The sequence below is a fragment of the Enoplosus armatus genome, chromosome 3 (genome assembly GCF_043641665.1).
Source record: "Enoplosus armatus isolate fEnoArm2 chromosome 3, fEnoArm2.hap1, whole genome shotgun sequence".
NCBI lineage: Eukaryota > Metazoa > Chordata > Actinopteri > Centrarchiformes > Enoplosidae > Enoplosus > Enoplosus armatus.
The window spans coordinates 3,677,697-3,700,598 of NC_092182.1; the positions used below are offsets into that span (position 1 = coordinate 3,677,697).

Sequence of the window (22,902 nt, forward strand, 5' to 3'; positions counted from 1 at the left end):
CTGTGGACATATAATGACTAGAAAATTCCTTTGTGTTGTGCTTGCTGGAAATGATTAACCTACATTAAATCAAATTAGCTCAAGTCGGCGTGGGAGTTTCAAATATATCAGTTTAAATGCAATGACTGTTTGACATGGTTATTGATTCATAACACATCGACTGTCTTTATCTGAAACTGAGACGCGCAATCAGCATCAGAGGTTTTACTCGGAAATGTATTTCGCCATTTCCTTTAAGAACCAGGATGAAGTCTTTCCCGTATGAAGTCTCCCCCTGCTTTTTGATCACAGGACAAACAAACAAAAAATGGTTCATTCTTTAAGGTTAGCAGCTCGGTAACGAAATAATGACATTAAACATTAGTGATTAGACGACAGTAATCATTTAAGACAGCTTCGTTTTTATTGACACTTTATTATCATTTAATGCAGAAACTAAGGGTTTACAAACGTTCACGTGTTATGGAACTGGGAACAAGATTTGGACCATCCACTTCTGAATGAGACTCCTCTCCCTGCGCTGGGCATGGGGCCTCATGCCATTTAAGATTGCACATTGTGTTCATTTAACAAAATGAAGTCACCCAAAATATGTCCAAATTTAGATTCCACTTATGACAGATGTGAATTATTTCCAGCTACTGTGGCTCACATGCTTCGGTCGTGTACCTTTTTGTACGCTCTGATGTTGCTTACAGTCACTGGCCTCTAGAGGGCAGCCCAGTCTCACAAATGTCTGCATCTTGTTCTGGCCTTGTGAGCACTGAGGGGACCCTTTTCTCTGGGCCAAACAGCTCAGCATGATGTACTTTCCACCATAATTCGGCCTTGCCCTTTATGTCCTCAAAACATGAGGCACCATAACTGCAGAAAAGTTAGGAATACTTTCTGGATTTGCGTTACCACACCTGCTTTTTTTTTTTTTTTTTTTTTTACATCAAAATGAGTTTATATGATCCAAGTACAGTTTATTCTATTCATTCACACATATTGCATGCCAACAAGGCGTTGCTGCAGTCCTGCAGACCTTTCGTACATGATGTTCCCCATAAACCAGTGTGTTCCTCCTCCTCCTCCTGTGCTGCAGAAATGTGTTTGTAATGAAACTTCAAGGCAGGTTTTATAGAAGGAGGGGAGGGTTTGCAGCATATGTGGAGCGTCTCTCCAGCTGGAAGTCGAGCTTGGACTGGTGTCAGACACACAGAGAGGGAACACACCTCTGCTCTGGCTGCATTACGTCACCGTATCCTCATTTCACTTACATACTACCACTCCACTGGACAACGGCTGGGAAACTGTCCCAGTGTCCTGAAGTTCTCAGGGTTGTCCTGTTGTTTATTGTTACTTACTTACTTTTACTTTATCTTTGTGTGTATTTATCAGGGACTGCACGTAATAAGTCAATAAGTCTGTTTCCAGGTCTTGGTGGAGTAACACTGCATATGTGAAAAAAAGTTGCATAAAGCCTTTTGTGGCCAGAGGGAGCTGCGTGAAGTCTGGTAAATTGTCTGAAGTGACGTTTGTTGAAAGTTTGAAAATGAAAGATAGAAAGAAACGAGAGCTTACCCGACCTCTGTAGCCGGCTCCTCATGGCTACATTGGCCATTACTGGCATAACACACCTGAATCTCCCGACTGAGCTGTCAGTGGCTATGAAATCTCCCACCTGGCAGAAAGAACTGCGAAGGTGTCAACATAACGGGTGCCAGAATGGATACAAAACCACCGTCACCAGCAGTTCAAGGTAAATAAAACTCGGTATTACAACAAGTAAAGGTGATGGAGCTGTGAAAAGAAGACTTGGCGTTGGCTGCATGTTTACACCTGATTTAACGGCCAGAAATCTGGAAACGCAATACAGCACTACAACAACAAAGCGCACGGCCACCATCTTGGAGTACTGCGAACTATTCCCACGTGTTGTGACAGGCACAGGAGGCAACCAATACTAGACATCACAGTGGCAAATACACTAGACATTTATGGACAGAGCAGGATGTAAATGTTGTCAAATATCATGCGCAAAACTACCACTGGTTAAGACACGTAAACTAAAACTAAAAGGATTTCCTCACTGGTATACTGCGGTCACATCTATCAGCAGCTCTACTGGGCCTGAAGGTTTCCTTCACAAATTCAGACAAAGTGGAAGGAGCAACACCATTAAGTATACTTTTTTTTTTAGAAATAGCATTGTATACGCATCATTTTCCGAGTTAATAGATCATACTTAGCTAAAATGTCACAGTGATGGTAACATTTTTTTTTTTTGTCTTAGATCTTCAAGTGTTGTTTGAATATCTCAACAGACTTAAGGGTGCTTTTACAACGTGTCACACAAATATGCTATGCGAGGGAGAATCCTAGCATTCGTAAATAACTTTGCCGCTTCCATAGTCGATATTTCAGAAGAAGTTGGCCCATTTCAAAATTTCACTGTTTTCACAAAGGTCTTTACTTGCAGTGTTAAAGGAAAGCTGTGAACTGTGACTCCCAAGTGGAGGAATATCTTGAGCCTTTGAGTTACTGCAGCAGCCACAAGCTCCAGATTTTTTGAGCCAAGTAAATGTTGAGTGTCGTGAGATTTTCTATCCTCATTTATCTGTCAGGAGGATGTCAGCTGGTCTCCATGCTCTTCTGGTTATTTTGTGTCTCTTTGTGGCTCATTATCGTCATTTTGTATGTGTTTTGAAAACAATTGTTTTGTATGTTTTTGTAGTTGTTTTGCATCTCTTTGAAGTGGTTTTGAGTCTTCTTGTGGTTGTTTTGCATCTCTTTGGATTAATTTTGTCTCTTTGTGGTTGTTTTGCGTGTCTTTGTAGTCATTTTGGGTCTTTTTGAGGTTGTTTTACATCTCTTGACGGTCATTTTGGATCTCTTTGTGGTTGTTTTGTGGGTGTTTTACATCTTTTCGTGGTTGTTTTGCATGTCTTCGTAGTCATTTTGTTTCTCTTTGTAGTCATTTCGTGTTTCTATGTGGTTGTTTTGCATCTCTCTGTAGTCGTTTTGCATCTCTTTGTGGTGACTTTGCATCTCTTTCAGTGACATTTTGCAGGTGAAACCCAGGGGCCCATCCTGACACCATGGGCCTCAATCCATGTTTGGAGGGAGAGAAAATCAACTGTTCTCATTTATCACTTTCCTCACAGACCAGATCCAAACTGGCAACTTTCCATGGCAAACATGCATCTGTAGCCTTTGACCATGTATTGATTCTGCTTGACACTTCTTGTCTGATTGGTCAGCCGCTGAGGGAATATCCGCTGACTCCTGGCCAGCCCTAGCCCACGGACGGTTACACATCATTCCATTCTCAGACAGTAAACACTGACAGGCTTCACACCATCTTGCCATCAGGCCTGGGGTTTGATCAGTCGTGTGGCGCCTAACCCATCCTGACTTCTCCCAGGGACCTGATCCGTGATGCCTGGGAAGATGGACGTGAAGAATGTGGAAAAGGTCAGAGGTCAAAAGCAGCTCTGTAGGACATCTCTCTGCCCTAATAAGCTAAACTTGAGTTCCTGTCCTGCAATGGATGGAGCTACAAGATGCCGACTGGTTCACCCCCTCTGGGCCTTAAGGTTCAGAATGGGAGCAGTCGTGTCACACGTCGGATTAAAGTCAAACTTTGGAGGTCTTACCACAGTCATGTGCTCTCTCCTATGCAGGTTAAACTCCCTGTGGTGTCTACGTTAGATCTCACATTTACTGATGCTCGACACACGGTGCGAGAGCAAAGTTCCAAAAGTGGATCAGGAGATCAGGGTTTAGTTGAAATTTGTGGCATTAGACTCATCGCATGAAGTGATCGTCTTACTTTACACTGGCAAGACTGAACGACCAGAATTTCCTGTATAATCCTGGACTGACTGTTCAGGTTATAATAGAGTGTCACTGGGGCTTCATATTCAGCCTCAACAAAGATTTCTTTTTGGAGATGAGTGCAGACACAAGAAATACTATGCAGATAACTTGTTGCTAAAATGTTGAATTACACCAGATGTGCGTCACCATTAAAGTCTTACCAGATTTATGACTTTATTTGTTGGGAGAATCACTAGATCTAGTTAAAATATCTCTAATTACAAATATACATCGATGGAAACAGTAGTTACTATCTATGATTTTTAATTTATCATGCGTCCCCAAAATTGCGTTCCATCCTGTTAGTTTGTGTTTATGTTTTCTTTTCTTTTTTTTTTGCCTTCTAAACAAAAAACTACATTTCCCATGAATCCACATGCAGGAAGGGACATCACTCTATTGGTGGTAATTCAAAGGAGAAAGGTGAGGCGACCACCAACTGTCTGTCTGCCTATTTTGCAGGTTTTATGATGTTAACCTGTATGTTCTACTCTGTCAGGCCAAATTACGAAGAAAGAAAAGCACATTTAACAAAAACAAAAATCACAAACATGTTTGAGAGATATATACTTAAGTACTGTTTATGTGTGGACACATTTCCACTGTGTTAGGTGTATAAAACTAACAGGGCATGCACTTAACAGGGTGGAAAATCTATTACAAAATGTAAGGAAATGCATATAAATTCTGATATATACAGATTCAATTGTCATTTAAACTGTTGATGTAATTTACCAACATGTATAAATGGTAACTTTATAATTATAATACCAATTGATCACACTCTCTTGCATATAATCAATTTATATGCATTTACACAGTAATCAATCATTATTATAAAGTGTGGTCTATACAATTTGCATGATAATATAAAATGAAATTGTACATATTTGTTAGGAAATGGCTCCACAGAAGTGAGACACGGATCCGGAGAGACGAGCTGAGACAGAACAGATCTGGGTGCAGGCAGGTTATCTCACATGTCTGAGAAAATGAATACATGTAAGCGGAACAGAGGAGTCTTCCCAAAGGTGACACAGCAGTTTCAGAATGATATTAAGACAGTAGGCCTGGAGAACATTAGAGACACACACACACACACACACACACACACACACTTTAGGGCCACTTTGAAGTGTGTCTCAACATGGTCCCAGCCTGCCATATATTTCAACCACTGCAGGACCAATCAAGAGATTCACCAAGGCTCGCAAAAACACTTCCTGGACACACACACACACACACAGAACAAAATGAACTAAAGAAAATGTGTGTGTTTCTCAGTTGGTTGGGGCAGGAGGGAGAGGCATTGGTGTATATTTGTTAATTTGTTAATGTCTTTAATGTTCGTATGTTCAAAAAGTGTTTAATGTTTTGTATTTTCAATAAATGTCAAATGAGTTAATAATAAATAGTTTATTTGCAGAGTTGAAAAGGATTAACAGCGTACATACGTTTTTTGTGTGTGTGCAAATGTCATGTCAAATGTATTTTGGGTAAATTGGGTGAAAAAATGTGACGGTTCTAAAATAATGAACACATGTTCCACTCAACAATTCTTGTTTCATTATAATTCAAAGAAAAAAAGCTTATCTGATGGAATAATGGAAAAACATAGGGTGTAAGAAAAGTATTGTTGAATATTTAATGTGTACTCTCTCACAGTCCATGTCTGAACTATCCACCCATAATTATTATGGCATGTCTGCTTGAGCTCCATTAATACAGGTCGTTCATCTTTTGACACCGGTTCAGCAGTGACTAATGAAGTTATGTTGTGAAGACGAGAGGAGAAATCAACAGCAGATGTCTCACCGCAGGCCGATCCATCAGTTTGTCACATTTTGGACGAACTACAAAAGGTATTGTACAAATGAAATGAAATGCGTTGGTTGGTGGCAGTCTGTGTGTGTGTGTACTGTAGGTGTGCGCTATGTTGTTTCTGTGTCTTTTTAAGACAGATTTCCTTCAGGACAATGATGTCTACCTCCTTTTATCGTGGGTGAGACAGAGATGTGCGTCCTCCTACAATGTAAAACATTCAATGACATGAGGAACATTAACTTTAACAAGTTCAACTCTGTCATCTCAGATTTCAAAGAGTTTGATGACCTCTCAAAATTAAAAAAAATACCCCTAGGAGAAGGAGACAGGCTTGGTGCCCAATATGTGTCAACATGCCACAACCTGAGGGACAGTGAGTGACCCACACACAGGATACACTGGAAATATGTAATTTATATATATATATATCAATCCTAATGTTATGTTAATGTTCATATTACTATTATTGTGTACTGTCCAAATATTTGGAGAAATTGTATTTTGATGCTTTTGTGAGAGAGAGAGAGAGAGAGAGAGAGAGAGAGAGAGAGAGAGAGAGAGACATACAGTTGCACGGTGCAAGTTCCACACTGAGGCATAAATCAATAATAATAATAGTAATAATATTAATAAGAATTTACAAATATTCATTTGGACAGGCAGGGTGGGAGGTTTCTGTCACCTGGAGCCTCTGGACAGGAGATGTATTTTGAAAGGTCCAACCGGAACTCTCTTTTTTAAAAGGTGCAGGTTGCAGCTCGGGGATCATTTGCACTGCAAAACCTCGTGTTTGGGGAGAAAGGGGTTAACGAGTCCACCCCCACCCCCCCACCCCCCTTGCACAAACAGACCGGTGGCCTCTGCTCGGACTAACCCGACAGTGTTGCAGCCTGTTCCAGCTCCTCCGAGCGGGCTCACAGTAATGTTGCGGTAACTGTAAGACACGGCGGACCAGCGAGGTCTGCCGCCGGGCTCGATTCGATCCCAGTCCTCCCCGTCTTCGCCGCCGCCGCCGCTGCTGCTGCTGCTTCCAGAGTGGACATCCAAGGATGTGCAGGGAGACCAGGAGCGGCAAAGGTCAGCGAGACGGATCGATGCGCTTATCGGTGATAAAGTAGACACCGCCGCCGGAACAACAACAACAACAGCAGCAACAACAAAAACGCTTCTATTTTTTTTTCGCATGAATCCTGGCAGGATTCGGCTCGGCTTCTTGGTCGATTCCAAAGACTCAGGATGAGGAAACCCAAAGTCATTCGGATGGTTTTTGCGTTGTGTCTGGGCTGTTTCATCATGGTCATCCTCTACTTCAACAGCAGTCTGAAGCCAGGTGAGCAGGCGCTCTTCTTCATCAGCATTACAACTGGAGCAAAATACTAAATATTGATATGTTCATCTTTTATTTTGAACCATCCTCCACTCCCCTCAGATCCACAGTATGTATCACATCGAATATTCCACCTTTTAACGAACACAATCCCAAAGCTTGATCCCAAGAAAGGTAATGCCTCGGCAGCGGTGAGGAAAAGAAGCGCAAGCGCCTAAACCAAACTACATTCAAGTATGTCAAATATTACCGTTGACTCCATCAGTTCGCCGCCACCCCTCTGCCTGTGAGTTGAAGTCTTTAAGTCGAAGTTTTTCCCCATCTATCGGCAACAAAAGACATGTAACTAAATGAGAATTTACTGCTAAGGTCTGCCTCGCCACGTAGAAACATACACATGTCAGGATACTAGATGCATCCCAGCAGAACTAAAAAATGTAAATTGTAAAAATATTTAGAAAATGTCATAAATTTCACTAAAATCCCATAAGCCGTAATATATACATTTGTACATAGATTGCACTCATTTAAAACACATCTTTTTACATTAGAATGATGAGTTTTTGTATGGCAGCGAAAGTATATGTGGCTTGCATGGCCTGTTGGTTTGGTCTCAGTACTGAGACTAGCTGGTCCCATTCTTAGGTTTGCTGTTATGTTCTGCCCACATCTCTTTATAATCAGCCCCCATTCGTGTCATGCACTGTCATTACTGTCCGGCGCAGTGATAATCTGATGCAAATATCAGTGTGAATGGAGCAAGTGGTCTCAGAAGTGGTATTTAAAGCCATCCACATAATAATCAAGGGAGGTGTCCTCCCTCCCTCCCTCCCTCCCCACCGTCACGTTCGGCCTCCTGCTCTCCGACCCGTGTGTCTGGATCTCCCCAAGAGCGGCGGGTCTCAGCCGAGGAACAATTTCATTACCAAACTGATTAGTGGAGTGTTTCCTCTGCAACGTGGAGGAAGGCTGGGAGAAGCTGCAGCTGGCTGGTAGCGGGGGATTGGCCCTCGCCGAGTTTCTGTTTCCACCTCTTTCAGCTCCCTCTCTGCCACATACAATGGCCTCATTCAGACATGCCCAAGCTATATCATGGGCCCAAAAAAAAAGGTTATATAGCCCATACTGTGAGGAGTGTTTGGGGTTTTTTTTTTTTAAAAGAGAGAGGTCAGTCAGCTCTGGACGTGTGCGAGATGTGTGACATGGGGCATTAGCAATCTGTGAGCGACCAGACGGATTCCATACTATCATACAAAAAAAGTGCTTGCTTGAAATGTGTTGTTACACCACTGAAGTACATTTTTGGGGGCTATTGGAAGCGTTCCAGGAGTTTATAGTGCCTGAGTCAGTCCACGCGGGATGCATTCAGGCACAGCACTGAGTGTAGGTCACCTGCGTTTTGGCAGTGCACCGTCACTGTAGGTACGCACGACTGCAGCCTAAAACATGACTCCAAATGGTTATCATGTTGCTCTGTATATATATGCCGGATGTGCGAATAGGCAACTGTTTGATAATACGTTTTCCATACAACCTTAAAAGATCATATGTAAAATGTCCGCTATATGCGCGGTTTTAAGTTAACAGTTAATAGGCTCCAAGGAAACCTATGATGACTGAAAATCTCTTTTGTGGAGCAGTTTATATTCTGGCAGAGGTTTTAGAGAAAACAAAAATATGATATGCTTCCTCCCCTTTGGACTCTCTGGTTCCACTTAAGTTGAATCTATCGCCCCTGAATCTACTGGTCAAAATAAGTGGTATTGTTCCAGAATGTTGTAGTTTTTAATGCTGGAATGTCCCCGGCCCGAATCATTTCACTCTGCTTTTTACCACGGAAGGCGTACGGCAGGGCGCACGAAAGAGGTGGCTGCACTTTGAGCAGCGTTGCTCCCATATTTTACTGCAAACTTTATATGCACCTGGAGGATTTAAGGAGTACATCCGCCAGCCGTACCTGGCCAACACCAAAATGTCTTCCTTGAGAACCTCTGGCTTTACACAAAAGCAGCCATAGCTAAACATGGGCGACACACACGAGGAGGTCCTTGTCAACGCTAACGTCAACAGAAGTGGCAGAGGCAGCAACCTCTGTTAGTTTCTCCTTAAACTTTGAGCCACTGTTGGTTTAGTCTTCTGCTGACTTATCTTAAGTCCCTTATACTGGCCGTGCACTGTTCACGTCCTTAATTGCATTTTTGCAGATGTCTAGGGTTCGTTTCTGAGGACGTGGACGTCCAAGCGAAAGGACACATGTGGCAGCCATCGCGGGCCACACAAAAGCATAGATAAAAGCATGTATATCAGCGCTATATCCGTGACGGTTTTGGTGTCTAGTAGCTTGAATGTACGTGCAATGCATCTCATGTTTCAGGCATCAAAGCTGCCCGCCAGCTTTAAATCAATTTTAAATTGGTTTCAGATATGCAGCCTGTCTTGTCCTATTTGGGGGGGAAAAAAAACCTTCCTCTTCACCTTCCCTCTCTTGCAGCATCTGGGGTAAAGGTCATATTGTTTGTTCGGAGACTATATAAAGCTGGAAGAGAGCAGCCACATAACAAAAGGAATGCACTGCCAGGTCAGAGTTTCACTGCATAAAAATGGTCACATCTTTCTTTTTTTTGTGTGCACAGGATTCACAGAACTAATCTAAGTTTAGGATAATTACATAGATACGGAGTGGGCTTACTGTGCACGTTGTGTCGCGGACGCAGAGGATGGAAATAGTGATTTTTAAGGAACGCGAGAGATGCCTCCCACACTGCAAAAACCCACTGTTTTTAGTGATAACATCTGTTTGTTTTTTGTTCTCCAAATGTGCAAAATCTGCCTTGTTTTCCAATACAGATCAACGTGTTTCATACATTATCTTGACTCAAGACAATGCATCTTGATATTTACACAGTGATCCACCTTTATTTGGAGAAACCTGGCTTTTAATTGGCTCCAAATTTTCATTATGCGTGGTGTCTTTATTGCCTCTCCATAAAATTTACACAAACGCAAGGACTGAGGAGGAAGAGGGCCTTGTGTTGCTGCTGCTTGGTCTGGAATGTGGTCTGCTGTGTTTTATGGCATTGTCATGATTTTGGAAATAAAACCCAGGAACACAGATTTCTATGTCGCCAGTAGCATTTTACAGATATGGATGTGAGTTGGGGGTTATCAGGTAGCTAGTTCTAGCCGTTTAATTACAAGCAGAACCTGAGACTATCGTTTGGGCCTTGGGGCTGCTGTCATTATCCCTGAAATGGAGAGGTAACCCCCCCACCTCATACCTTCCTTGTCTGGGCTTGACTTTAGGCCATGAGAGTCATAAAAATTAACTGTTCAGCACTCCAGTTTCATTGGAACACCTGCGGTGCACTAAACAAATTTGCTCCGGGGGCTTCTTTGGACACCATTCTTCGTCCCCAAAGTCTTGGGAAGACTTGTGGATGCGTCAAGAACAGGACAAAACATCCACAAAGGAACAGCGCGTGACCTAATCTTCATACGATGTCCTGCAGTTGCCGGTAGAAATCAATTCTGTCTCCCAACCGCTGTCAGATCCTCGGCCAACCCGGGGCTATCTCATGACAGGCCGGGGTGGCCCCGCTGCTCCAAACCTGTTCTCCTCCAGCCAGCTGCACTGTCGAACACGGAGGTGCTGGAGCTGATTATTCACTACTCTGGAGCAAAACGTCACTAGGACCATCTGCTTTCCGAGCCGAAATCCTCAAGTGATTTGATTTGATTTAGGTTTGTCCTTTCACTGTTGATATTGGTCAATAAGCCCTCCTCTCCGCAGGATTGGGTCGTTTTACTAAAGTCTGTGGCCGGCTGTGGGCTACCAACATTTTTAGCCACGCTAACGGCAGTCAGTCGGTCCACCGCTGACAAATATTGGATGGATTGCCATGGAATTTGGTACAAACAGTCAAGGTCCCCAGAGGATGAATCCTAATGACATTGGTGACCCCCTGGCTTCTCCTCTAGCGCCACCTTCAGGTCAAAGTAGTAAATTATTCAGTCAAATATCCCTTGATGCTCTGGCACAAACTTTGGTACAGATGTTCCAAAGATGTACATTGTTCCCAGAGGGTGTGTCCCAATGATTCCTGGTTTTCAGTTATCCAAAATGGGAAGTTCCAAAAATGGACGGGTGTTTGGCTCATGATGGGCTTGTGACGAAGTGTAGAGCTCTTGTAGCAAAGTGTGGCAGGCAGTCAACTCTCCAATTACTAATTTAAACATTTAGAGAGGATGCAGAAGAGCAGGGGAGAGCTTGTTGACATCTGTTTGTCCGACAGCTGCATATGTCAGTGCACAGAATTAGATTTTATTCAGTTTTTTTCCCCATTGGTTTGAGATTATTTTGTTTGGTACTTGCAGGGGTGCTGGATACCAAAATGAACCAACTAACAATTTCAGTGAACCGACTAATGTGTCAGCCCACAAGTGCACATCAGAGCCTTGTAGACCGGTGCCTCTGAACAGGGTCAGGAAAGACTCCTATCTGCATGCATGCTTCAAAGAATCAATAAACAGACAGGACACCACCCACATGCCTCTGCCTTTACACCCTTTGCACACACACATTTGTGGCCTAAAAGGATCAGGCTTCCCCTTGTACAGTGTGTCTCTCAGTAAAGCTGCTCTTTGGCAGGAGAGGCCAAGGAGGGGGGGGCCCCAGTTTTGCCCGTGGGACCTAAACACAGGACTCCGTTTATGGTCCCGGACAGGAGGAACACACATAGGCCTTTCTATATTTTGCATTTCCTAAGCCCTCGGCCCTGTACGAGCCAGGAGGAATGCTGCAGAGTTTTGGGTCTAGACAGGGTTAAACCAACAGGACTACTCCTTCCTTTTGAGTAGGCCTTAGGTGGGGTTGGTGAATCTACTCAATGGGAGGAATTTGAGCTAACAGCTGAGACAGTGTTTGCTTAGAATAGCATATGGATTGAGTCCATCACTTTAGAAGCTGTGCGCGACTCTAAGACACCCGTTGAGATCCCATCCTCTGATATCCAGCTGCTCAGCTTCAACAATTCGATCAGTCAGTTCCCTAATATTTTCATCTGGCTCTGAATGTGCATTGTTCATTTCCTGGCTTGCTAAGTGCCACATTAGCAGGGGTGTGATGACACATAATGCACTCTTTCAGCCCAGTCAATGTGCCGTCTCAGCTTGTCGCGGGGAAATACTGCCAGGTATCTGCTAGTTCCTAAATTATTTCAGACGTTAGCTCTGCTGACTGGTGTTTCATTTAAGAGGGGTAAAAAAAAAAAGAAAGAAAAAGAAGGTGGCTTTGGGAGTGGGCATGTTGAAAATGTGTTCCTGAGTCACTGGTAGTTTCCATGAGGAAGTGGTAACGTGTTTAGGACAGCTAGATAAATCAGTGTACTGTAGCGGAATACACACCTCCCTTCTGTAGCTCAAGGTAGAGGACACCCAGCAGCATCATTTGGCGTCTTGGCAGAAGTGAGCCCTCTAAGCGAGAATTAGCTTTAATTACAGTGAAACCTTCTGCATGCAGTCACTTGGGCGGCAAATGGCCGTGCTGTCATAATGAATATGACATCTTTCAAATATTTGATCAAGCGATATCACATTGGGCCCCACCGCCGGCCACGCCAACCCTTTTGTAAATTGCTGCAACCACACCTCCAGAGTCCCAATCGACCCATTCAAAGCTTTGAATAACTCCACCTTCACCTTTTCCTCCATCACTTCAAACTGTCCAGCGTCGAACACAGACTACAGGCTGTAGTTGTTTCGTCTAATGACCAGTATGTGGAAAAATAATCAGTGTTTGAATTCTTGTCATTGAATAGGATTTAAGTGTTTTTCTTTTCTTTTTCTTTTTTTTTTTTTAAATAATAACAAAGGATTTCCCACCCCTCCTTCACCTCCTCCCTCAGTGGGGAGTGGGGGCTCTCTGGATGTGTAACTTTTTGCCAAAAACAAGAAAAGAAACAACAAAAACAGTTTTATTAATACATTGTAAATAAAATCTTCTACTAATGATTACGTTAATAATTTCACATTGACCTAATCTTTTGATCATTTTAGAACTTCTCCCCCAGATATGGCGCCCCTCGGTCGTAACTACACATTCAGTACTGTACATTGGCTGTCTCCACCGTCAGTGAGTTTACAGCTCATAAGCTGCTTGGCACCCAAGACTGGCCCGATCACACCACAGTGTGGAAAGAGGCAAACACACACACACACACACACACACACACACACACATGCGCACACAGACATGGTCACTCAGTTGAGTCTTCCTGCCGTCTCAATACTGTGTATCAGATACTAATACTCGTATTAGATCCTGTGCACTTGTAAATGCAGTTGCATACAGGTGACAGCTGTTACTGCCGGCAACATACTGGACTTAGTGGGACTTTTAAGTTAGACTGAATGACTGAATGACTGCAGAATCGGGGGGGATCTCTCGACTGAGCAGTTGAAACAAATGAGTTGGACTGCTGATTCCCGACTTGCAGTATTCGGGGGCTCTGCTTGCAGATGTTCACTCCAGTGAAAACTAGCCTTTTTCTCTCAGTGAGGGAAACGGGTGTCATTTTGTTGTTTGTATGCATTGGCAAGGCACGTTGGCAAACGCCATCTGTTAGGGGAGGACATTTTTGTGCTGCCGTAAAGACGCCTGAATGATAAAATAAGAGGTTATGAATTGAACAAAGTTGGACTTAAGTTAGGAGCGTAGTTTGGCATTTTGAGGAAATCCGCTTCTTCACTTTGTTGCTGAGAGCTGGATGAGAAGATGGATCCCTTTCCTGTATCTGTCCATCCAATATGAAATAACGGTACAGCCGGCAGCTGATTAGCTTAGCTTAGCATAAAGACTGGAAACCAAAATGCAACCAGTTTTTTGTGTGCATCAAATAAATGTTTAATTAGTAATATAAAGTGTTATTTTGTGGTGGCATTTTGTTACCTTTGAACAAAGCCAGGCTTGCTGTCTTTGAGCAAAGCTAAGCTAACAACCCGCTAACTTTAGCTTCATATTTAACGGACAGTTATGGTACAGATCCTCTTGTCTAATTTTCGACGAGGAAGCGAATAAGCGTGTCCCCCCAAAATATCAGGCAGCACAACTGACATTCCAGCAATAGGAGTAATAGCAGCATTAGCTCCAGGGTAATGCTAACAGCTTTGATTTAATACATTTTTTTATTAATTATAGGGGACCATAACCATGTTGAAACAATTATTGCCATGTGATGTACCAGGGTTACCTAAAGCCTGTCTTCATCTTTTGGGGGGGGTGGGGGGGGATAACATGCAATTATCACTAGAGCTGCATCGATTAGTTGATTTAATTGATTAGTCAATCGAAAGAAAAATTAATTGCATATACTATTTTGTTAATCCATTTATCGTTTCAGTCACTTTTAAGCAACAGTGTTGTTTGCGGGTTCCAGCTCCTTAAATGCGAGTATTTGCTGCTTTTCTTTGTCATTTATGACAATAAATGAGGAGTCTTTGGGTTTTGGACTGTTTGTTGGACAAAAGCAATTCAGAGACGTCACTTTGGACTCTGGGAAAGGGCAATGAGCATTTTTCACAATTTTTTGGAATAATGAAAATGATTGTTAATTGCAGCCCTAATTGTCACACATAACATTAAAACACTAGACAACATTAGAACATGCATATTATATTGCATTTGCAGTACTGGAAAGATTTGGGTGTTATCTAGATTTAAAAAAAAACCAAAAAAAACTGCTGTGTCCACGGACTACAACATGTGGGACAGTTCCCCCTAGAAGCCTCTCTCTGAACAACAAAGCTCCCTGTGTGTGTTGATTTGACATCGCACACCTATGGCTGGCAGGCCCACAGTGTTACGCCTTGAAGGATGAGGAATTGTTCTAAAAATACATGAGAAAAGTTGCTCCTGTGGAGATGTTCACAGTGTCTTGGCAATGTTTGAAAGACTCCTGTTGTTCCTAAGTGTACCAGTGAGTCAGAGACCAGTCAATAGTTTATTCATGTGCGACCTGCGCTCATCTCTGGCGAGACTGACAAATATAACTGCAGAATATGTAGAAGAAGAAAAATGAGGAAAAAATCTGAGAAGCAACAAATAGAGGTAATAAGCCCTTTCTGTCTCACGAAGATCCCACATATGCGATTCAAAGGAAATAATGCAACATATAAAGGAATAGTTCAATGGTACCGCTCTCATGTCTGTCCATTTAAATATGAAGCTGCAGCCAGGAGCCGGTTAGCTTAGCTTAGCATGAAGACTCGAGGAAGTCACTGCTCCCAGCCGAGAAATAGCCTGTCACATAACCCCCCCCCCCCCTCAAATCGACTAGCAGTCAGTTACAAACCTGCATTACATGGAGGTCACTGTCACGTTTTGTTTCAAACCACATTTATGGTGAACGTAATTTAATAGGTTTGAGTTGAAATTAAGTTTCCACCGCATTTGCCCAAATTCAATTCTAGGTTGAGGTTGTGGGGATAAAAACAAACGTTTTGTGTGCTGTGGCTCTGACCCTGTGAAGATGTGTAATCTGATGCTGGGGTGAAAACTCATTCCTGCAAGCAGCACTTCAAGCTCATGCTTCTCAACATACCCAGGCCTTATCTAGGTCCTTTGGCCTTCTCTTTCAGCTCCTCTTATACCCACAGAGTCTGACAAAACAGCCAGCAGCAGGTAAAACTGTGGCAATAACAAATTCACATCATTGGCCAGATAAACAGCCGAGTGTGTGTGCACCGCAGTTTTTAAGGTGGATCTGGTGTCACCTCAGACAGCCCGAGGGAGGCTCAAGTTCAAGCAGTTTTAACGAGGCAGTATCGAGCCTCTTTTAGACCTTCCTTTCCTCTAACAAAGGTCCGGAACAGCATAATGTCTAACTTGCGTTGTGATTTAGTGTGATATATGTTGAAGTAGCCTAGTGGTTGTATCTACGTCTGCATGTGATCAACAACTGACTGTCAAATCAAATAAAGAAAGTACGATTCAAAAACATTTTGACAATATTTATTGTCACTTAAGATATACAGATATATAATACCGTAGATGTGTATAATGTTCTTCTCTCATTAAGTAAAAGATATATTTTTATATCCCACCCCCCCACTTTCTGTTGTTCAGTCTCTCCGTCTTCTCTCCCTGTATCGTTAACTCGTCTGTTTCTGTCACTCGTCTCTCGCCTCTCTCGTCTGTCTGCATTCAGAGTCGCAATGTTTAGCACCTGGAGTGCACAGAGTTGATTGGCTGAGTAGCGTCACGTGGGCTGGCGTAACTCGTATGCAACTGGTCTGTGAGTTTCCTGATCTGCTAAACCAGCGCCGCAAAGACTAGAAAAGCTGCTCCGGTTAAAATAGAAGCGCCCTGTCAAAATTTAATATGCCTTAATAATTTATTGATTATAGGTCCGGGTCCGTATAGGACGGCGTCTGGGTCCGGACTCAGACCGTGGTCCGCCTGTTAGTGACCTATGACCTATACCATCACTTTAGCAACGTCTCAAATGCAACACTTTAGCATCTAATGGTTAAAAAAAACTATGTACAATTAATCAAGTAGTTAAACTACAAATGTTCAATTTAGCATTTAGCAATTCAGCATCAAATAGTTACACTAGAAATGTTCAGGCCCATCCCAAGGAGTTTCCTACCTTTAGTAGTGAGGCTGTTGCAGGCGGCTTTCAGAGTAGGAACCAACGCCCTCTTATGATATGCATGTTTAATGATGCTCTATCAACTAGCCTCTCTGCCTCTACCGAGAAAAGTCAGAAAGGAACTAGGATTACCACCCCGCGGTTGTATGCCTGCGGCAAGTTGCAGTTTACATCCACATCTGTCGAGACTCACATCTCCATATAAATATGTATGATTCCAGCGAATATACATAGTTGAACTGATGAATGAAGGATTATCATAGATGTATTGGCTGAACAGGAACACATGTACTTGATTACTATGTAAAGTAAGTATAGCTACACAAAATGTGGCCAAAAACGTGTTTGTCACAGTGACCTTTGACCTCGGATCACCAGATTCCAATCAGTTCATCGTTGTGTCAAAGCTGAAAAGAAGCTCCCTGAAGGCGTTCCTGAAATATCGTGTTCGCAAGAATGGGACGGGCGGACAAGCCGAAAACACAATGCCTCCGGCCGAGAGAATATAAGTGTTAGACAGTATGCTGTGCAACATTTTTTATTCTCTGTGTTACTGTAGTTTCTTAAAAAAAACAACTTTTCTCCTCTCGGATTCTAATCGTGGCCTGCATTTACGGTGGAAAAAGAGTGGTATAATATATATGTGACCCTGTCAAATGTATGAAATATAAATAGGTGATGCTTTTTACAGTCTGTAAACTGTCTATGGAGCCACTCTGTGCCACATTATTAGTATTTGTTAACCTTTTTATTGTTTGTCTCCTAACTTCTCTTCAATTCTTTTACACGTTTAGCCGAGTACACAGTTCAGTGCTGCTGTTCCATAATGCACTGGTCCGATTGTTGCTCTAACTTGAACAAACCTTCTGCTTTGAAAGCTCCTTCCGCCCGATTTCATGACAGACGTGTTGTGTCTCTCCTCAGCCTCGGAGCCCGTCGGTGAAAGAAGCAGCGGGCAGAAGTCGAGGAGGAGCCCTCTACAGACGCTTTATGATGGTGACCAGGTCAGTTCCTCCCTAACCACGATCCCCTAACTTTGCCGCTAGCAGTCTGCAGTATCACTCCTTTTTCTTTTTAAGTATTGATTCAGGCTTTGACAACGTGTATGCACGTGTTTTAGAGTTGCAAACTCAACGTGAGCTCTCTGATCAAAGATGCTGGTGGACGGACAATTTATGATCCCGATTCCTTGTGCGCTCCCGGCACCGATGCCTGGCATGTAAGGACAGCGCCTGGAAAAGTCCCAAACAAGAGCTGGCAGACGGCGTTAACCACAAGCGAGCTTGTCCAAATGTTTAATGATGAGTTTCTCTGCATTGACATTGCCATTGTTTCCCCAGCTTGCCTGGTGGATGCTGGGTCTGCATCATATGACTTGCTAGATGGGTAATTAAAGTCCAGAACATCCCACTGTCTGTTGGAGGTCAAACGTTTCCACAGTGTGATCAACTCACAGGACTCATGTGGCCTCAAGGCTTTACAACTGGGGAGACACTGGAACAAACTGAATTCATTTCTTCACTGTCAGCTGATTCACAACTATTTGCTATCGCTAGTGAGTGCATGACTAGTTATTCATCCTGTTCTTATCTAAATGATGACAGCGTCTTCACTTTATAGGAGGAAGGGTCTGGCTTTAAATCATATGCCAGGTCAGATTTATACACACACACACACACACACTTCTGCACTAAAATGCAAACCCCACATGAATATTGATACACCATTGGGTTGGACAACAGCAGCGTTACAGATAATAATAGAAAGGTTTGAGAAGCTGATACTCGACGATGGAGCTGCTCTCGGAGACACAGTGCTGCAAAGGCGGCTCTGTGGCAGCTGGTTGCAGTTACATTTCCCTGTGAGGAGAAGGAACGGCGTACATGCCAGAAAACAAAGCAGCTCCAGCAGACAGTTATTTGCTTTTAATTGCTTGTGATTTTTTCCTTCTTCCTTTCCACTTTAACGCCCCCCCCCCCCCCCCCCCCCCCAGTGGGAGGAAGCCGCTAAGCTGTCAGGACGGAAACGGGCAGTGAATAAGATTAATGCAAGATTCATGCGTTCACTTATTTACATATGTAAATGCGGCATGTGAATACTCATGCGTGGTGCGTTTTTCTGAGGTTGAGCAGGTAATTAAGTGAAAGGCTAAGTCACGGAAATGGAGGAAAATGGCCTGCAGACTAGCATCCCGTGCGGTTGACCAAAATAACTCCAGCTCTGTGGACCACTGAAGACGATTGATGACCACTGAAGTTATATTGTTTCATCTTTTGACTAGTTATCAGTGGTTTTGATTTGACTGATTCTTTTGGGGGCTACACTTTGGGGCAGCAGAACGAGCTGTAAATGTAAACGCTGTTTACACATCCAGTCGAGTCATGTTTCCGGCCACCTGATGAAGTCCAATAGTCACTCTCCTTTTTAGCTTGGTTGTACTCTTTAACTCCTGAGCAAAATATCTGGCCCTTTAGCTGCTAAATGCTCCATTATGTTCACCAGCTAGTTGCCAACTTTGTTTGGTGCTGTGCAGGTGCTGCAGCTGAAAACATTGATGGGAGTGGTGAGAATGAACCAAAACGGGCCATAAAACCAAAACGAGCCGGAAGACACTAAAACGGGCCTTAGAGCTGAGCGGAATTGCAGAGTCGGGTGAAAATTCCCGGTGGTCTTGTCACTAGAGCAAGCACTACTGCAAATTGCGTGACACTAATCCAGTGAAACTGCCACCTTTGTGCCTCAAAACACTTTTATAATTTGAGTGTTCTTTAATCTAATTTCAAATCCTTTCTTTTCACAGTCTTCACGCTGCTTTCGAAGGATCTCGCATAGATTATATTGTCTTTTGTTTGGTGGAAAGCGGGACGTATAGATTTGGTCACCTAGTGAATCTTTGCTTATTAGTGCAGCTTTTCGCAACATTTGAAGTGTGTGTGTGTGTGTGTGTGTGTGTGTGTATATATGCACTCAACACACTTAAGACATGTTCTCTTTTAAATGCACCCTCGTCGTTATTTTAATATCCTGAGAAAGCGGTACTAAACCTTGCGTACGGCTCACACGAAAGGATTAAAGCATTGAGGTGGAAAGACAGTGTGGTATACATACACAGCGCACAAACCTCTGCGGAGAGGTCAGTGTTGGCTCTACAGCTTCTGGCCAGTCCGGCGTATCCTCGATGTTCCAGCGTCTGCCAGTAAACACAGAGAGCCACACATAGCGCCAGGCACCCAGTCAAACTCAGAGACTCGGGGCTCCGACCGCCGCAGTGGCGAGTCGGGCTGAGCAAATGAAAGAAGTATATAAGGCGTTTGTGCCACAAGGAGGCCGAGCTGAACTGGCTGACCTGCGATTTTATTTAAGGCGGTACGCGGATGGCAGGGGATGGGCCGTGATTAAGACCTCCAGAGTAGAAGTAAATATGATCTGTAAATATACTTTCTCACACTCAGGAGTTAGTAGGTCTCGGCTGTACGCACAACGCGCAGGGTATCCGCTCCACTTGGCTAACTTTTATGTCTTACATTCTGGTTTGCTTTTCTGATTTTACAGATCGAAGTCTGTTTATAGGCCTCGGGGAGTCTGTGAAATATGTACATATATCTACATATATGGGGGGGAAAAAGTTGTATAAAGCCTTTTACCAGACCTCTGCAGCCCCGCTCCTCATCTCCGCTCGAGGCAAGACAAATCCCAGTGTGCCAGCCTGAGAATCACTACTGCGGGTGAAGCTTTTGGGCTCTGAACAAACTGAAAAGCACATCAGGTTCACTCTCACATTAGCAACAGTTTTATTTACGCTGCTTTCGAAGGATATTGCGTAGATTATATTGTGTTTTTGTTTGGTGAAAAGCGGGACGTATAGATTTGGTCACCTTGCAAATGTTTAGCACTTTAAGTATTGTAATAAAAATAGTTATAGATTCATTTTCTGACACCTAATTGATTAATTGACTCGCCTAATCGGTCTCGGTCTAAATTTCTTTTGGAGGTAAAAAAGGAAAGTGCGCCCACCCAAAGTGTCAGTAGAAGACCTTCATTGCACTGGAAAACAGCGACCTGGGGGTCTTGTTTAAAACCTTGCTGTTTTTGAATAATGGCCAGAACTATGAAAAGTAGTTTGAACCGGAGTTATGCTTTAAAGGTAGACGAGTAATAGCTTGCGGTTTTATTACTGATGCACAGTTCTTCTCCTTTTCCCTGTAGGCTGAGTCAACAGTACAGGTGATCCATCAGGGCCGACGGGAGGTATTAGAAGAAGCCTGTCGCTCCTACACCCGCAAGCGCAGAGTCCTCATTCCTGAGGACCTGAAGCACGTCATCGTGGACGACCAGCACGGCTTGCTGTACTGCTACGTGCCCAAAGTGGCCTGCACCAACTGGAAGCGGGTGCTCATGGTTCTGACAGGCGTTGCCGGGTCCCATCGAGACCCACTGGCGATCCCAGCCAACGAGGCCCACATCCCCGGAAACCTCCGCACTCTGTCGGAGTACTCCACCTCCCAGATCAACCAGCGGCTGCGCTCCTACCTGAAGTTCGTCTTCGTACGCGAGCCCTTCGAGCGGCTGGTGTCCGCGTATCGCAACAAATTCACACGGAGCTACAACACAGCTTTTCATAAACGTTACGGCACAAAGATAGTGCGCCGGCACAGGCCGGACCCACAGCCGGAAGCTTTGGAGAGAGGAAACGACGTCTCCTTTGAGGAGTTTGTGTATTACCTCGTGGACCCTGCCACCCAGCGAGAAGAGCCCTTCAATGAGCACTGGGAGCGGGTGCACTCGCTGTGCCACCCCTGCCTCATCCACTACGATGTGGTGGGTAAATACGAGACGCTGGAGCAGGACTCCCGCTACGTGCTACAGCTGGCCGGGGTGAAGGACCAGGTCAGCTTCCCAGCCTCGTCCAAAAGCACCCGGACTACGGGAGACATGGCTGCCCAGTTCTTCCACAACATCAGCCCCTTCTACCAGAAGAAGCTGTACAACCTCTACCGCATGGACTTCCTGCTCTTCAACTACTCCATACCAGCCTACCTCAAGTTTAGATGAGGCTGGGGCGTCACTCATCCACGGACTCGACTTGAACTTGTGAAGCACGGACTGAGAGCATGAAAAGATTGTTTTTGAGATTATTTTGTGTCTGTGTCTGTGTGGGCCTTTTTTATTGCGGACACTGGAAAAAGCATCCTGATCAGAAGCCCCGAACGAATTATTGCTACAGACTGAACATGAAGAACTGTCTGTGCACACAGAGGAAACAAGTAGGAGAGGGTGAGTCATCACAGGAGGAAAGCTGTTGCCTAAAGGAGGCAAATGATATTTTACTGTAAACAGTGATCCAGTGGATGTCAGCCACTGCCTTGGAATGTGTGAAATGCCCGTTCAGCTTTTGGTTTAATTACGGTTGTCGTCTGCTGTCATTTGCACAACAAATGTAATCTGCAGTAGCATAATTAAAGTATTAAAATCTCTTTTAGACAGCGAATGTCTCCAAACATACGTGCCTTTTGATTGTGAGCCTTATTTTCACCACAGCAGACAATGACAACTTTTGTAACTGTGACTCTGTTTATTTGTTTTTTTTCTTCTGCTGTGTAATTATGATATTGTCTCTTATTTATTGTGTTATTTCTGACTCTACAGAGTCAGGCAAACCAAAATAGACATATAGTTTCTCTCACTCAATTTTCAAATAAATGCTCCTCAGCGAGAATTTGTTTATTGGTTTGAATATTGAGAGTTAATAATGTTTAGAAGACGTTTTGAAGGCAACAACAAACAGAGTACAGCAATCATGACTTACATGCCAGTCGTTTTTTTCCCTCCGACGACAAATCGTGACTACAAAGATGTCATCTGGAGGGTTTTTTTTTTTTTTACAAATGTGTGAGCACTACAAAGTCCGGTCAAGCTCGGTGTCACTGAAAATAACCATTATTATTGTTATTATCACTACTATTTTCAGGTCGTTAAAGACGAGCACCTCTCTAAAAGTGCATATCAAACAATTGAAAAGGCCCCCATTCAGAGAGATCCATGCGGAATTAAATTTGTGCACAACAATAGCACAAAGAAATATCTGTGTTGTCAATACCTGCAACACACACTTAACACAGAGACGGCTGAGTGCAACATGCTACATTCAGTGGCACTGTGCTGCCCAAAAAAAAGAAAATATCCAGTAGAAATTTGGCGACGCGTCAGAGAACTGAAGGCTTATCACGGTTTAAAGGC

The 22,902-nt window shown here is 43.6% G+C and overlaps 1 protein-coding gene across 1 annotated transcript; it reads left to right on the top strand.

The window, feature by feature from the left end:
* The first annotated feature begins 6,924 nt into the window (after positions 1 to 6,924).
* On the top strand, positions 6,925 to 21,717 carry LOC139283313 (carbohydrate sulfotransferase 11-like). The gene is made up of 3 exons (XM_070903310.1): positions 6,925 to 7,018; positions 17,590 to 17,669; positions 20,872 to 21,717. The coding sequence occupies exons 1-3, from the start codon at positions 6,925 to 6,927 to the stop codon at positions 21,715 to 21,717; spliced, it is 1,020 nt and encodes a 339-aa protein (XP_070759411.1).
* The last annotated feature ends 1,185 nt before the right edge of the window (positions 21,718 to 22,902 follow it).